The 13837-nt window shown below is 48.9% G+C and overlaps 1 protein-coding gene across 1 annotated transcript in view; it reads right to left on the reverse strand.

Moving 5' to 3' along the window:
• Positions 1-3000: 3000 nt before the first annotated feature.
• The window catches only part of SETX (senataxin), a 29628-nt gene continuing 18791 nt past the window's right edge, over positions 3001-13837 (reverse strand). The window contains exons 15-25 of the mRNA XM_009896267.2: positions 13346-13447; positions 12287-12399; positions 11248-11319; positions 10672-10821; positions 10102-10209; positions 9050-9237; positions 8276-8368; positions 7354-7518; positions 6378-6476; positions 4790-4877; positions 3001-3805 (exon numbers count right to left, since the gene is read on the reverse strand). Of these exons, the coding sequence (XP_009894569.2) occupies positions 3038-3805; positions 4790-4877; positions 6378-6476; positions 7354-7518; positions 8276-8368; positions 9050-9237; positions 10102-10209; positions 10672-10821; positions 11248-11319; positions 12287-12399; positions 13346-13447 (1946 nt within the window). The 3' untranslated portion in view covers positions 3001-3037. The remainder of the gene's footprint in view (positions 3806-4789; positions 4878-6377; positions 6477-7353; positions 7519-8275; positions 8369-9049; positions 9238-10101; positions 10210-10671; positions 10822-11247; positions 11320-12286; positions 12400-13345; positions 13448-13837) is intronic.

The raw sequence follows: 13837 nt of genomic DNA on the forward strand, positions 1-13837 counted from the left end.
CCTTTCTCTCCCCACAAGTAAACCCCAACCTCTGGGCTCCCTCTTTCTCTCCCCACAAGTAAAGCCAACCTCTGGGCTCCCCCTTTCTCTACCCCACAAGTAAAGCCAACCTCTGGGCTCCCCCTTTCTCTACCCCACAAGTAAAGCCAACCTCTGGGCTCCCCCTTTCTCTCCCCACAAGTAAAGCCAACCTCTGGGCTCCCCCTTTCTCTCCCCACAAGTAAAGCCAACCTCTGGGCTCCCCCTTTCTCTCCCCACAAGTAAAGCCAACCTCTGGGCTCCCCCTTTCTCTACCCCACAAGTAAAGCCAACCTCTGGGCTCCCCCTTTCTCTCCCCACAAGTAAAGCCAACCTCTGGGCTCCCCCTTTCTCTCCCCACAAGCCAGCCCAACATCCGAGCTCCCTTTGCCCTAAAGGAAACCTCAACATCTCCCCAGGCTTCAGTAACTCCAAGCAAAGTCTCAGCTCTGAAGGACCAATTCCATTTCCTAGCAAAAGGAAGAGGCAGTGCCTGGCCCAGCTGCACCCCTTGCACCACTCAGCTTCCAGCTCCTGAGCCTCCATCCCTTGGATCCAGCTGAGAAGGGCTGAGATTGTGAGACAAAGCTCTTCACAACCCAGCTCTGCTCGCACTCCTGGACAAGAACACTCAGCTCTTCCTTGATACTTTCTTCTGTTTACATCTGGGTCTCATTACAGCTTATTGAGGGGCACCATCAGCTCTCAGCATTCTTTTTATTGTCATAAAGATGGTCCAAATGGCTTCTTCCACAGCTCTGGGATCAGCCTTTGCCATGTGCTAAGGAGAAACAGCAGGCAGGGCAGCAGAGCCCTGCCAAGAAGAGCCAAGGGGGTTGAAAGAGGTTTTCAACACTCCTCTGAACACAAAGGGAGGCTCCACAGCCAGCATGGGCTCTGTGGTGTGGGAGTGACCAAACTGTGCCATTGGTGGCTGTTGGGCTCATTCAAGCAGCTTTCCTCCCTCACACAAGGTACACAACACCCAGGAGGAGTCACAGCAGCTTCAGAAGAGCAGATGCTGCTGACCAGAGCTGGTCAGAGCTCACTGAAGCAATTAAGGCTTGGAGAGAATCGTTAACTAAAGCCAAACAATGCACACATGCTGACTTCACCTCAGACATCTCCAAGATTCCCCTGTTCCCTTCAGATGCTCTGTGCTGGGCAGCAGAAGGAGCTGGGCAGCCACAGAGAGCAGCCAAAAGCTTCCCAACACAGCTACAGTGCAGCTGGTCCCAATAAAGCACACTGGCTCTGGGCTTGGATGCATGAAGGATGCTGAAGCTTCCCTGGCAATCACCCTCTGAACCACACCTGATGATGTGTAGGGTTAAGGCACCTGTGCTGCACTGGCCTGGCTCTCACACCCCCCTTTGGCAGCAGGTTAAAAGGACAGAGCCAACACTAATCACTGCAATTAGTGTGTCAGGACAAGCAGCAGAGCTCAAACAGGGCTGAATTCCAGCCAGAGAAGCCTGGCAGCTCCTCCTCTTAGGGAAAGTCGCTGCCCTGACACTGGCTAAGCACAAATCCATTTACAAGGGACAGGAGGATGCTGCCTGCTTCAGAGCAGGCTGCATTTGAACATCATGGAGACAGCCCCAAGGCCACCCAAACCCAAGTGGGACTCCCACAGCATGGTGCTGCTGCACCCTCAGGACCACACCAGGCTGTGCCCACACAAGGCCCTGCACACACCAAACGCTGCTCTTCACCTCCCTGAGACAGAGCTGTCCGCCAGGAGGAGAGAGGGATGCTTCACAGCCACCCAAAGGCATTCTCAGCAGAAAGAATTCCACTTTTATTGGGCACTGCTGTGGGGAGAGGAAGGCTTTCTTAAAAACACTTTGTTTCCCCTCCCCCCCAACCCCCATCCCCATTTTCCTGGTTATAAATCCATCAAACACAGGGGAAAGGAGTCAGCAGTAACCCCTAGAATGCACTGCTTGTCCTTTTGACCTCTGCAGACCTCCAAGGGCACCCTGGCTAGCAATTTCTAGGTCATGAGCACTAAGTATTAACGAGCTCTCTGCCTGGGATGCCACAGTGCTGTTGATCATTCACCACATGGACTCACTGGGACCAGACAAGACCTTGGTAGGCTTTAATCTGCAGTTCTGCGTCGCCACTGCAACAGGAGGAAGGATTCCAGCCAGTGAAGCAGCAGCAGCAAGAGCAAAAGAACAAAACTCAAGGCACAGCTGTAGAAAGGAAAAGCTCCTCTGTTCCTATAAAAACAGGCAATAAAATATACAAAAGAAGTAGAATTCTCTTCTGTTCAACCCATGTACATCTGCCCTTCCTGAGGCAGCAGGGGGGCAGGAGCCACTGCTCCCACCTCTGCAACGCTCACTCTTGGCTAGCAAATAAATTAAGGTTGGGTACAGCTAAGGAAAAGAGAAGGCTGGACGGGTTGTGGGGGGATTCTGGGGGAGGGGAGGAGGAGAGGGTTTCTCTTTGTCCTCCAGATTGTTTTTGGTGGGGGATGCTGTTGGTTCTTTGTTTGCTGTTGGGGTTTCTTTTGTTTGTGTGGGGGTTTTTTGGGTGTGTGTTGTTGGGGGTTTGGTGTTTTTGTTTTTGCTTTGCTCTGGCTCTTCATCAAAAAAATTTCCACCCCTCAGAAAAGAGCATTTGCAGAAGGAAAGAAGCTGCTCTGATTTCTTTTTTTCCTCTTTTTGTTTTTTTTTGCCAAATTAGATCTTAAAATAATCTATTTGTACACTGTACAAATATACAGCAGGCAACAGTTCCAACCTTCACCCTCTGGCACTCGCCAGGTGACCACACCACCAGTTCACCGCTTCTCCCAAAGCTGGAAGCTCTCAGCTGGTAGGGATAAAGTGCCCTTCACAACTAGGGACAGGATGGGACAAAGCTGGAGGTGCTGACAGCTCAGGGATCAACAGGAGGGAGCTCCAAGAGTAGGAAATAAGTTAAAACAGTCCTTGCCAGACTGAACTCTGGGCAGAGATTATCGGTTTGGTTTGGTTGGTTTCCCAGGGAGGAGCCAAAGCTGCAGTCAGTGAGAAATCTTCCTCCTCTTGGTGCTGCAGGGTTCTGTGCTCTCTGATCCTCTTCTTGGAGCGTGACTGTCCCTGCTCCTCCTGCTGCTCTCCCCGCGGCCTCCTTCGCAGGGGGCCGTGGAGCTCCTCCTCGGCACAGCAGCTCTGCGGTCGTGCTCGTGGCGAGCTCGGGAAGGTGAGGATGTGGAGGGCAGCACACAATGCCCCACCCCATGCTGGGGCTTCTTAGCAGTTTCTGCTCTGGAACTCTGGTCCCTGCTGGCTGAGGACACCTCAAGACCTTGCTGTGGCGTTGACCCTGGAGCGCTCTGGGCTGCCCAACTGCTACTTTTGGAGACCTGCTCCTTCCCTTTTGCTTCAGTCCTACCAGCCATGCCTGCCCTCCTTGGGTCCCTTGGCTTCTCTTGAGCAGCAGGAGGTGCTGCAGCCTGCGTGGGTGTGGAGGCACTGCCTCTCCTGGAGTCCACAGCCTGAGCTCCCTGTGCCTGCTGGGGCCCTCGGCTTCCTTGCAGCGCTGCGTGGCCAGCAGCAGGTCCCAATGGGCTGCCGCTGGCCTCCCTTGCATTTGCAGGCTCAGCCCTCTTGCCACTGGAAGAAGGAGGCTGCAGAGCAGGTGTCTTTGTCCCTGCCTTGGTTGGACACCATACTGTTGGCTTGAGCTTCAAGATCCTAAGAGCATCTCTCTTGTAGCTTTCTTCTGAGGTCTTGATAATGGCTCCTCTTTTATGAGCATCCTGAATCAACTCGTTCCAGTCCTTGTTTTCCTTCAAGAGAAAGACAAAAGAGTTACCAGCAAGAGCTCAGCACAACTGGACAGAGCTGGGCAGAGGCTGCCCAACCCCTTGAATCAAGGTACCTGACACAAGTGTCATGGCAACCACTGCTAGGTTCCTTCTGGAATGGAAGAATCTTATGTTTCACTTGCAAAGCAACTCTGGGTGCTGGAACACAGGGAAAAAGCCTTCACCATCACTCAGCTACTACTTACAAAAGACAAATTCTCTGTTTATGAAGGCCAGAAGAGTTCTCTCTCCTCCAGACTGAGCCAGGAGCATAGCTTCAATGCCCTCTAGTGGTGTAGCTGACACCCCCCACGCCCAGAAAGATTAGAAATGAAGCTCTGTAAGACATGAGCTCCACTCGAGAGCACTGCCTACACCTCCCGGGGGCATTCACAGTCCCCCAGAGGGCTGACTCTGCTTCACAAACGCTCATTGCAAAGAGCACAAGCAAAGAGCAGCCTCAAAACCCACCTGACTACACAAAGCACTGTCAAAACCAACAACCTGTAGATCAGGAGAAGGTTTTGGGGTGGTTTAGGGTTTTTACAATCCTCTTTCCTGCCCCAGCATCCAGGAGCAACTGCAGGAGCTGGAGGGATGCTAAGGAACAAGCAGGGAAACAGCTCTGCCCTCATCCTCTCTTCCCACCTGAGAGAAGAGTTTTAATTGAAGTCTAAAGGGTTATGAATTTCAGTTACATTTTGAAGAGTCATGTCTAGAGCTTTCCTTCTCGGAAGCAAGGAAAAGAGATGATTTAATTATGGGGTTTTTTTAAAGCTTTTATGAGTTACAGCCAAAGCTTTCCAGGAGCAGCCCTCAGAGGCCTGCACTGGGCTCATTTAACACCACCCTAGGAAAGGATCCCTTCCTTCCACAGCCTGAGGATGCTTTTGCCTTGCCCCCCAACCCTTCCTTGACCCCAAAGGGTGGATGACAGAAGATGCTATGATTCACACTGTTACCCACCATGAGTGTTTCCAGCCTTCCAAGGATGAAGAGGCTGAACCTGGCTCTGGTGATCGTGACGTTCAGGCGCTGAAGGCTTGCCAGAAACCTGAGGGACAAAGGCAAAACTCAGCTCTGGGACTGCTACTTCCAGAAGGTTTGTTAGGAGGAAGAGAGATCACTATCAGTGTCAGAGGCATGAAGGCAACAGAAGCAGCTACAAAGACAGAGGCAGTTCCTGACCCATTCCTAGATGCCACTGCAGCAGCCCTGCCCTACATGAGGGGCTCTGCAGGAGCTGTGTTACATGAACTGGGGCTGCTTGTTTGCTTCCACTCTGATTCCTTCCAGGGAATCCCAGTTCTTTCCAGCTCCTGCTGTTGAAGTTTCCTTTCTTAGAGCAAATCCCCTCTTAATACCAACCACTGCTTCCTTAAATGTTGCTCAAAGTACAGAAGACATCAACCTCACCTCACCTAGCAAGACTTTAAGCTTCTTTTTTGACTTGAACTGAAACAGAGTAATAATATTTGGCATGATCAAGGGGAAATTTTCCTACTGAAATGCTGAAGGCTGGGCATGAATATTTTATTGTAAAGGTGACCTGGCACTGGAAGCACATTTTGCTTTGTCATGCTTCAAGAGTGAAAAGCACATTCCTGCAGGAGAAAGTCTCTGTGTGTGCACTATGAAAACTAACTGCTCTCAAAGTCCTGCTTTGAGTTAGAACAAAACTGATTCAGTTCAGTGATTTTCCTTGTCAGGTTTTGGGGGATCACAAACCAAGGGACTGAAACCTAAACCACTGCTTCAGGGTTGGTAAATAAGCCCTAACAGAACTCAAACTCCAAAGGCTTGTGGCACTGCTATCAACTCTTTCCTCTCTAATAAAAAAGCTGATCCTGGATGCTGGTCCAGCTGATGTTGGACCTGCTCAAACTAAGCTGTACAAGAGCTTGGCTGATGCACTGAAACCTGCCCTGCAGCAAGTTTCCAACCCCTGCAGTGAAGGCTGCAAAAGCCCCAGAGCCACCCCAGGAAATCTGGGCAGTACAGGAGGAAAAAAAACAGAGAGAGGGGCAGGAAACAGAGGAGGAGAGTGGATCCAGCAGCACAGATATTGCAGTTCTCTAGATCTCTGGAGAGAAGAGGGAAAAAAAAGGGATCTTGAAAGACTACTAAATGGCAATGCAGAAAGCAAGCCTTAGCATTTCCAGGTCCCTTTTGTGCAGGGATCTCTAGCCAGCAACATGAAATCCATGCATTAAGATGCCTTTTAACTTGCTGGCTGCAGTGATTTGATCTCTAGAATCTTCATCCTGGTCATATGATAAGGACAGTCCCTACACATCTTTGCAGTGAGGGTGGTGAGACACTGGCACAGGTTGCCCAGGGAGGTGGTGGATGTCTGCTCCCTGGAAGTGGTCAAGGCCAGGCTGGATGAGGCCTCGAGCAAGCTGGGCTGGTGGGAGGTGTCCCTGCCCATGGCAGGAGGATTGGAAGTGGATGATCTTTAAGTTCCCTTCCAACCCAGCCCACTCTATGATTTCATGAATATTTAGAGGGTCACTGGAAGTGGGATCTGTGGATCACTGGAGGCCAAACTCACCCAATGGAGCCTTTGGTGGCGTTTGCCCGGACGCAGGTCACTATGACGCAGTCTTTCTCCCGTCCCTGGAAGGCATCCACTGTATCCACTTCTCCTGGGCTGCTGAGGAAGGAATTAGCAACCTGTTAAGCTCTGTCAGTTGGAAGTTTTAAGCAAGAGACCAATGTAAACAGATTCCCAAATTGCACTGGGTTGGAAGGGATCCTCAAAGGGCATCTTGTCCAAGCCCCCTGCAGTCAGCAGGGACACCTCCACCTACAGCAGGCTGCCCAGGGCCACAGCAAGTCTGACCATGAATGTCTCCAGGGACAGAGGGGGCCTCAACCACAGCTCTGGGCAACCTATTCCAGTATTTCATCACTCTCCTTCTCCTTCTGACTTTCTTCAGTGTCCAACCTACTCTACCCTGCTCCAGTTTCAAACCATTGCCCCTCATCCTACCCCCACAGCCCCCTCTGAGCAGTCCCTCCCCAGCCTTGCTCTAGGTCCCCTTCAGATATTGAAATGCAGCTCTCAAGTCTCCCTGGAACCCTCTTTTCTCCAAAAGAGAAGAGTAGCCTCAACACAACCCTGAATATCACCTGTCCCAAATAACCCAGGGTAAATTTCTGCTTCAGTTCATGAAGCTCAAGCTTTATTTACTTTTCTGAGGCCAGCACCATCAGTGAAGAGCATCCACACAGCTTGGAATTTTAGGTTTGCCTTTAAATCAGCTCTACTCAGAAGAGCAAGGCAATCAAAGCATGCATACAGATAAGAACTAAGTCATGGCACAATGAGGCTGTGCCTGTTGTAAAGCAAGAGGCTTGCATCTCTCCTTTAAGAGCAAGAATTAAGTGCAGATTTTAGTAGGGTAAGAAAGTTTTTAGTACAGGGGGAAAAAAAGGGTTGAGAGTTTTTGCCACTCTTTTGAGAAGATAAACAAAGAGCTGGCCCACAAGGGCCAAGCCCATTTCAAAAGTCATGGTTTCTTTACCTGTTGCTCCCAAACACTTTGTCCAGCTGCCTTTGGATTCTCTTCTTCTGGGCACTGTAAGGGGTAATGATCCCAATGCGGCGAAGGCCCAGATCCTTCCTTCTTGCTTTAATTACTTTGATCAATTCCATCACCAGCTTTACCTCCTGAGGATTGCAGAAAGACCTGCAGGAGACAGAATGGAAACATGACAGCAACCCTTTTGACACCTCTCCAACACTCAACACTCCAGCCCAATTTGCAGGGGGCCCTCTCTGGAGGTCCCAACTCCTAGCACTCAATGATTCTAAGTCAAAGCCTCTGTCTCCAGCTTCTGCAGCCTCCTTCACGTGGAGGCTCAAAGAGCTTAGCAAGCAGGCCCTGAGGAGGTGCTAACATCAATGACAGGTGACAGCAGCGAAAGGTTGCACTTCACCTTCCCTCAGAACCACACAGCTTTGCTTTCCTGGCAGGATAGACAAGGGGAAGCCTGAGCCTGCCACCTTCTGGTGTCACCTCCCTGTGCAGCTGTGAAAGGGGGAAAAAAAAGAGTGACAAAAAAAACACGAGGAACTCAAGAAAGTGGTACCAGAGCTAGCAGAGACTGTCAGCACTCACTGGTGTCTAATGAACAGTCAAACCAGGAATGAAAACAAGCAAGCAAGCAAACAACAGACCCAAACCATTTAACACCTGGGGTATTTTTTGGTCAACTGAAATCAAACCACGTTGGAAATGCAGTTCTGGCTGCTTAATGGATATTGGGAATGCTAGAAGAGAACACTTGGGTTTTTAGTTAAATGAAATCACATCGAGTTGAAAATGCAGTTCTGGCTGCTTAATGGGTATTGGAGACTAGAGAAGAGAGAAGAGAACTCTTCTGCAGGCAATTAACTCCCAGCAGATGTCCATTTGGCTGAGGTGAAGGCAGGACTTGACTTACTCATTGTCTCGCTCCTCACGACCATCTCCCACATCAAAGATGAGGTAGGGCTGGAATGGCCAGTCTGAAGAACATCTGCTCTCTTCTGTTGCTCTGTAAATAACATTTTTATCACTAGGAAATGATAAAACTAACAACTGACACCTCAGATCTTCACAGCATGGTTAGCAAAGACAAACAACTGTCAGCTTTTCCCCCACCCCGCCCCCGAGTCTTTCATTTTCACTGCTCCGGTCAGACCCCACCTGCAGTCCTGTGCTCAGCTCTGGAGAGCCCAACTGAAAGGATCAGCCTGGAGAAGAGAAGGCACTGGAGAGAACATAGAGCAGTCTTCCAGTATTAAAAGAGCCTACAGGAGAGCTGAGGAGGGGCTTCATACACAGCATGCTGTGAGAGGATGAGGAGTGACAGATTTGGATTAGACATTAGGAAGAAATTCTTCCCCGTGAGGGTGGTGAGGCACTGGAACAGGCTGTGCAGAGAAGCTATGGAGGCTCCAAGCCTGGAAATGTTCAAAGCCAGGTAGGATGGAGCCTTGAGCAGCCTGGGCTAGTGGAAGGTGTCCCTGCCCATAGCAGGGGGATTGGAAGTGGATGATCTTTTAGGTCCCTTCCAACCCAACCCAGTCTGTGACTATGATTCTATAACCTCAAGAATATTTAGTCTCATAAGAATATCCTGATACAAGAAGTGATTTCTTTGAAACCCCCTCCTGCCCAGGACAGGGCAGAGAGCTCCTGTGCAGACTCAACACAACCCATGACACCTACTCACCTGTCAGTCTTTAGAGTCCTGCCATAAACATAGTTGGATGGGAAGAGGCAGATGTCAGGGTGCATCCTGTACTGCACAGTCAGCTGCACCACGGGCAGGCTGCGGAACATGGTGCTCTGGAGCTGCTCCTCCAGGTGCCTGTGCAGCCTTGCCATCAAGGACTGGTCATAGCCATTCTCCTGAGCTTTCTGCCAGAGGGAAAACCAGAGGCTCAATTCAGGGGAATTAGGTTCCAAATTAGCAACAGGAATTTGCTTTTTTGGACTAAAACCCATTTGCTGTTTTAATCTTCTAAACTGCTGCCACAATGACACCGACTTGGGACTTCAACTGCCTGCCTTACTGACTTGAGCACAGACCACCTGCAGGCAGCTGAAGTTTTGGCAGTGGAGCCTTCAGCAAGACAACTTCTTTTTGAGTCACAACATAGTAAAATCTTAAACACATCAACAATAATGAAAAGCATTCCAGGGGGCATCCTCTAAAACAAGCACAGACCCTCCAGCCAATTCATCCTTCTAGAGAAGCCAGACTCATTTGCCTCCTTTATTAGATGTTTGAAACAGTCCTTACTGCTGGATGGGATGTAAGGAAGTGATTCTGTGATGCTCATCCTTAGGGTGAGCAAGTCTCCATTCAAACAAGCCTTCACCCTTCATTCCTTAAGGAATGAAGCCCACAATGAACTGGGATGAAGCTCACAATGAACCAACGGAGCCTACTGCAAAACCACATCTATCACCAGCCAAGTGCTGAGCTGTACTCAAGTTACTGCCACAGTTACTCTTAATGGTGCATGAAATCAGTTCCAGGCCACACCAGGAAAGTCTACAGAGGTTGCACTTGCTCATCTGTATCAGCTTTATTCACACTGAAGGCAGCACTGATATGCTCTCCACGTAAGATTAAACCTGCAGAGCAGAAGACCCCCACCTGCTCCACCTCCTGATCTGCCCTTGGAGTGCCCTTTATTCCTTTTCCTTACTTCCTAGAGATGCTGTTCTTATATCCACTGGAGAGCAGGAAAGAAAAAAAGCAGTGTGAATACTTACTACTGATTTTACAGTAGGAGGAAGCTGCCTGGGATCTCCAACAAGGACGAGCTTGTTGCAGCGATGGATCAGTGGGATCAGCGTTTCGACCTCACAGGACTGCCCTGCCTTTTGTTCATGCAAACAGGACAAAAAGAATCAGCAGTTATAAGCAAAGGAGTGGAGAGAGCTCTGCTAAAATTTCCTGTAAGAGAGCCAGAATAACTCAAATGCTTTAAATCACCTAAAAATTCAATCTAAAAGAGAGAAAGCCAGAGATGATGCTGCGGTTTTTTCCCCCCCTAATAAATAACCACAAGCAGAATTTTCTTGTATCATTCAATCTGCTGAGCTCTCCAAACAGATTCAAATGGAACCCAACCATCTGGCAATCCCTACCACATTTGAGCCATGAAAGCTGTCTGCCATTAAAAGGAAGGAATTAAAGAGTTGTTCTTTCATCTCCTGGCTCCACAGAGCAGGCCAGGCTGGTGAACAGTTAAGAGGTGAGGATGGGGCAGTCAGCAGTCGCAAGCAGCCTAAGCAGAGAACAAGGCAGACCAGGCTGTAGTTCCAAAGAGCTTTACTGACCTCATCCACAATGACACAGCTGAAAGGATCAACTCCTTTCCTGGATAAAGTAGATTCCAGCAGGCCTCCTCCACTGGCACTCAGTGTGCAGCAGATGATGTCAGACTCCAGGATGATCTCTGCCTGCACTTTCTGAGAGTGTGCCCGAACCTTCAAGCACAACAGGACAAGATTTCTCCCCTCTTTTAGCTTTCCTGAACCACCTCAAAGCAATTTTCAACTGCCTGGGTAATTCTAACTGCCAAACAGATCATGCAGAGTGCATCACCCCCGATGAAACTACCTCCACTGTTGCAAATTAAAGTCCCAAGCTGACTTCACTCAAGTCTTACTTCACTTGAAATTACAAATCAACACCACTGAGGTGGCAAAGTGACAGAAGGCTTCCTTTAGTTCAGCAGCTGTGCACTCCAGACACACTAACTGTGAGCAAAGTTTAGTTTGCCATCACATTTTAACCCCCCCACAACCACTAAGGGTGAGCACACAGTCTTCCACCTACTCCCAACCACATCAACCCCCAAACTCCACCTCAGTTAAAGGCTACCAAGTATATAAATAGTATTAAACCCCTACCTCTTTTAGCTGAGATGCAAGATGTTCTCTCTCCTTTGAAACTCTGTTAAATTCATCATCTATCATTTGACTCTAAATGGGGCCAAAAAAGGAGAGAAACCATGTATCAGGAGTAATTAACACCACACATTTCCCATGGACTTACTTCCTCCCCTCCCCTAACTCCTTTTTTAAGCATTTAGACTTGTTCAGACTCTCTTTTAGTAGCAAATGTGTGTGAAGAAGCTTAGAAGTTTGAGGAAGTCATCATCAGGAATCTGTGAGCTGGGCACCACTTCCCATCAGGAATCTGATTTGAGCACAAATGCCAAACTTCTTAGACAAAAAACTGGAAAGCTAGAGGTGTAACACAGATCCCAGCATCTCAGATTGCAAGAGATCTCATTATTTCCAGTTAAAATCAGTGCTTTGAAGCACACAATCAAATTCATAGATCCAGAGAGTGGTTTGGGTTGGAAGGGACCTTCATGATGATCCACCTCCCACCAGCCCAGCTTGCTCAAGGCCTTATCCAGCCTGGCCTGGAACACCTCCAGGGAGGAGGCAGCCATAACCTCCCTGGAGCAACCTGTTCCAGCGTCTCACCAGCCTCACTGTGAAGAATTTCTTCCTTATCTCCAGTCTCAATCTCCCCTCCTCACGCTTCAATCCACTGCCCCTGATCCTATCACTCCAAGCCCTTGTAAACAGTCCCTTCCCAGCTTTCTTCTAGGCCCCTTTCAGACACTGGAAATGATGAAATCATTAATATTTCTAAATATGCTTCCACTAAAAAGCAACTGGTGACAGAACCAAAGAAAGACTACTGCACTAGAGCAGGCAGTGGCATGACCAACCAGTTGAGAGCACTGGTGGAAATCCATGAGGTAAAGCTCTTCTTTCCCTTTCCTGGTGCTAACCAGGATTTCTTTTAGTTGAAAGGGCAGGTGAAGAAGAGCTTCTGCTCAGAGACAGCATTAAAATGTAGATCCTTACTCTTGGGATTCAGCTATGAGCACAAAACCCACCAAGAGGCTTAGAAACATGATCAGCTTCCTACCTCCCTCTTCCCACATTTGTTCATGGCACGCTGCCGGATCAGCTCATCCAGCCTCCGGTCTGTGGATTCTTTCTTCTTCTGGATATCCCTCTCCAAGTCAGCTGTCTTTCTTTCTGTGAGAAAACAAAGCAAAACATGCAGGAGGGACAGGAAAAACTATGCCACAGTAACACTTTTGCTCCTAGTCATGCATCCTCAGTTGCTCAGAACAAATGAGCTAACTGATTTGTGCTGCTCGCTCTTTGTTTTCTCCCTGGGGAGGTCTTTGTCTTGTGAAATGAAAAGAAGATTTGGGTCCAGCTTCAGCTCTCAAATGCTGCACAGGCACACTGCTTATAAATCATGGCTTTGACAAACAGTTGTTAGAAATTGTATTTTAAATCCCAGAATCCCAGCATGGTGAGGGCTGGAAGGGATCTCTGGGGATCACCCAGTCCAACCCCTCTGCTAAAGCAGGGCACCCACAGCAGCTCGCCCAGGGTCACAATGGCCAGGGGGGTTTGGAAGCTCTCCAGAGGAGACTCCACAACCTCTCTGGGCAGCCTGCTCCAGGCCTCCAGCACCCTCACACCAAAGAAGTTTCTCCTCCTGTTCAGATGGAACCTCCTGGGTTCCAGTTTGTGCCTGCAACCCCTTGTCCTGCTGCTGGGCACCACTGGCAAGAGTCTAGACCCATCCTCTTGCCCCCCACCCTTTAGCTCCTGCTGAGCATTGCTCAGATCCCCTCTGGGGCTGCTCTTCTCCAGGCTCAGCAGCCCCAGGGTGCTCAGCCTTTCCCCCTCAGAGCTGCTCCAGCCATATTATACACATTAACTCTAATGACTATATATTAAGTATCCTATACATTCCTAATAAAAATGCTGTATATTTTAAGTCACCTTGCCTCTATCTTTACATTTCCTCAGATTTTAGGCCATATTTCAGCTGACATTTTCCCACTGAGGCTGACAAACCAACTGCCTGATGCAACACTGCTGCAGCAAAAGCTTGGACCATCAGCCCCAAATGTAAAACCCCCACCAGGCTCTTAAAGGAAAGCCTCATTTACACCTTACTTACTCATTCTGTGTTGAACTTGCTTATCCAGGCTAAATCCCAGGACTTCACTGTTGATTGCTTTTTCAGCCCCAATCCTCACCAATTGGATATCCCCACAATTTCCTGTTTACAGAAGCAGAATTCAAAATACTTTTAGATTGCTCCAATCACCTCTGCACTTGGGGCATGAGAGGGGAGAAAAAAAACCCAACAACCAAGCACAAAAATCAATTTCAACATCCTGGGTAGCAAACCAAAAGCTTTTCCCTTTCCTGCTTCTCAGAGGTTTGCAACAATTTATTGCCATTACCTAAAGACAATGACCCAAAAACAAACCCCACCTCCAAAACACTAAACCCCAGGAATTCTGACAAGTCTAAGAGCAAACATCTGGTGCTTTAAAGTAGTTAAAATGCTATTCTGAATTAACAGAACAGCTCTCTCCTCAGGCTTCTCCATCTAAAATGTAGAGAATTCCTGGGTGAGAACATTAGTGAGGACCAGCAGCAAGGC

Source organism: Dryobates pubescens, chromosome 29 (assembly GCF_014839835.1).
Source record: "Dryobates pubescens isolate bDryPub1 chromosome 29, bDryPub1.pri, whole genome shotgun sequence".
Lineage (NCBI taxonomy): Eukaryota > Metazoa > Chordata > Aves > Piciformes > Picidae > Dryobates > Dryobates pubescens.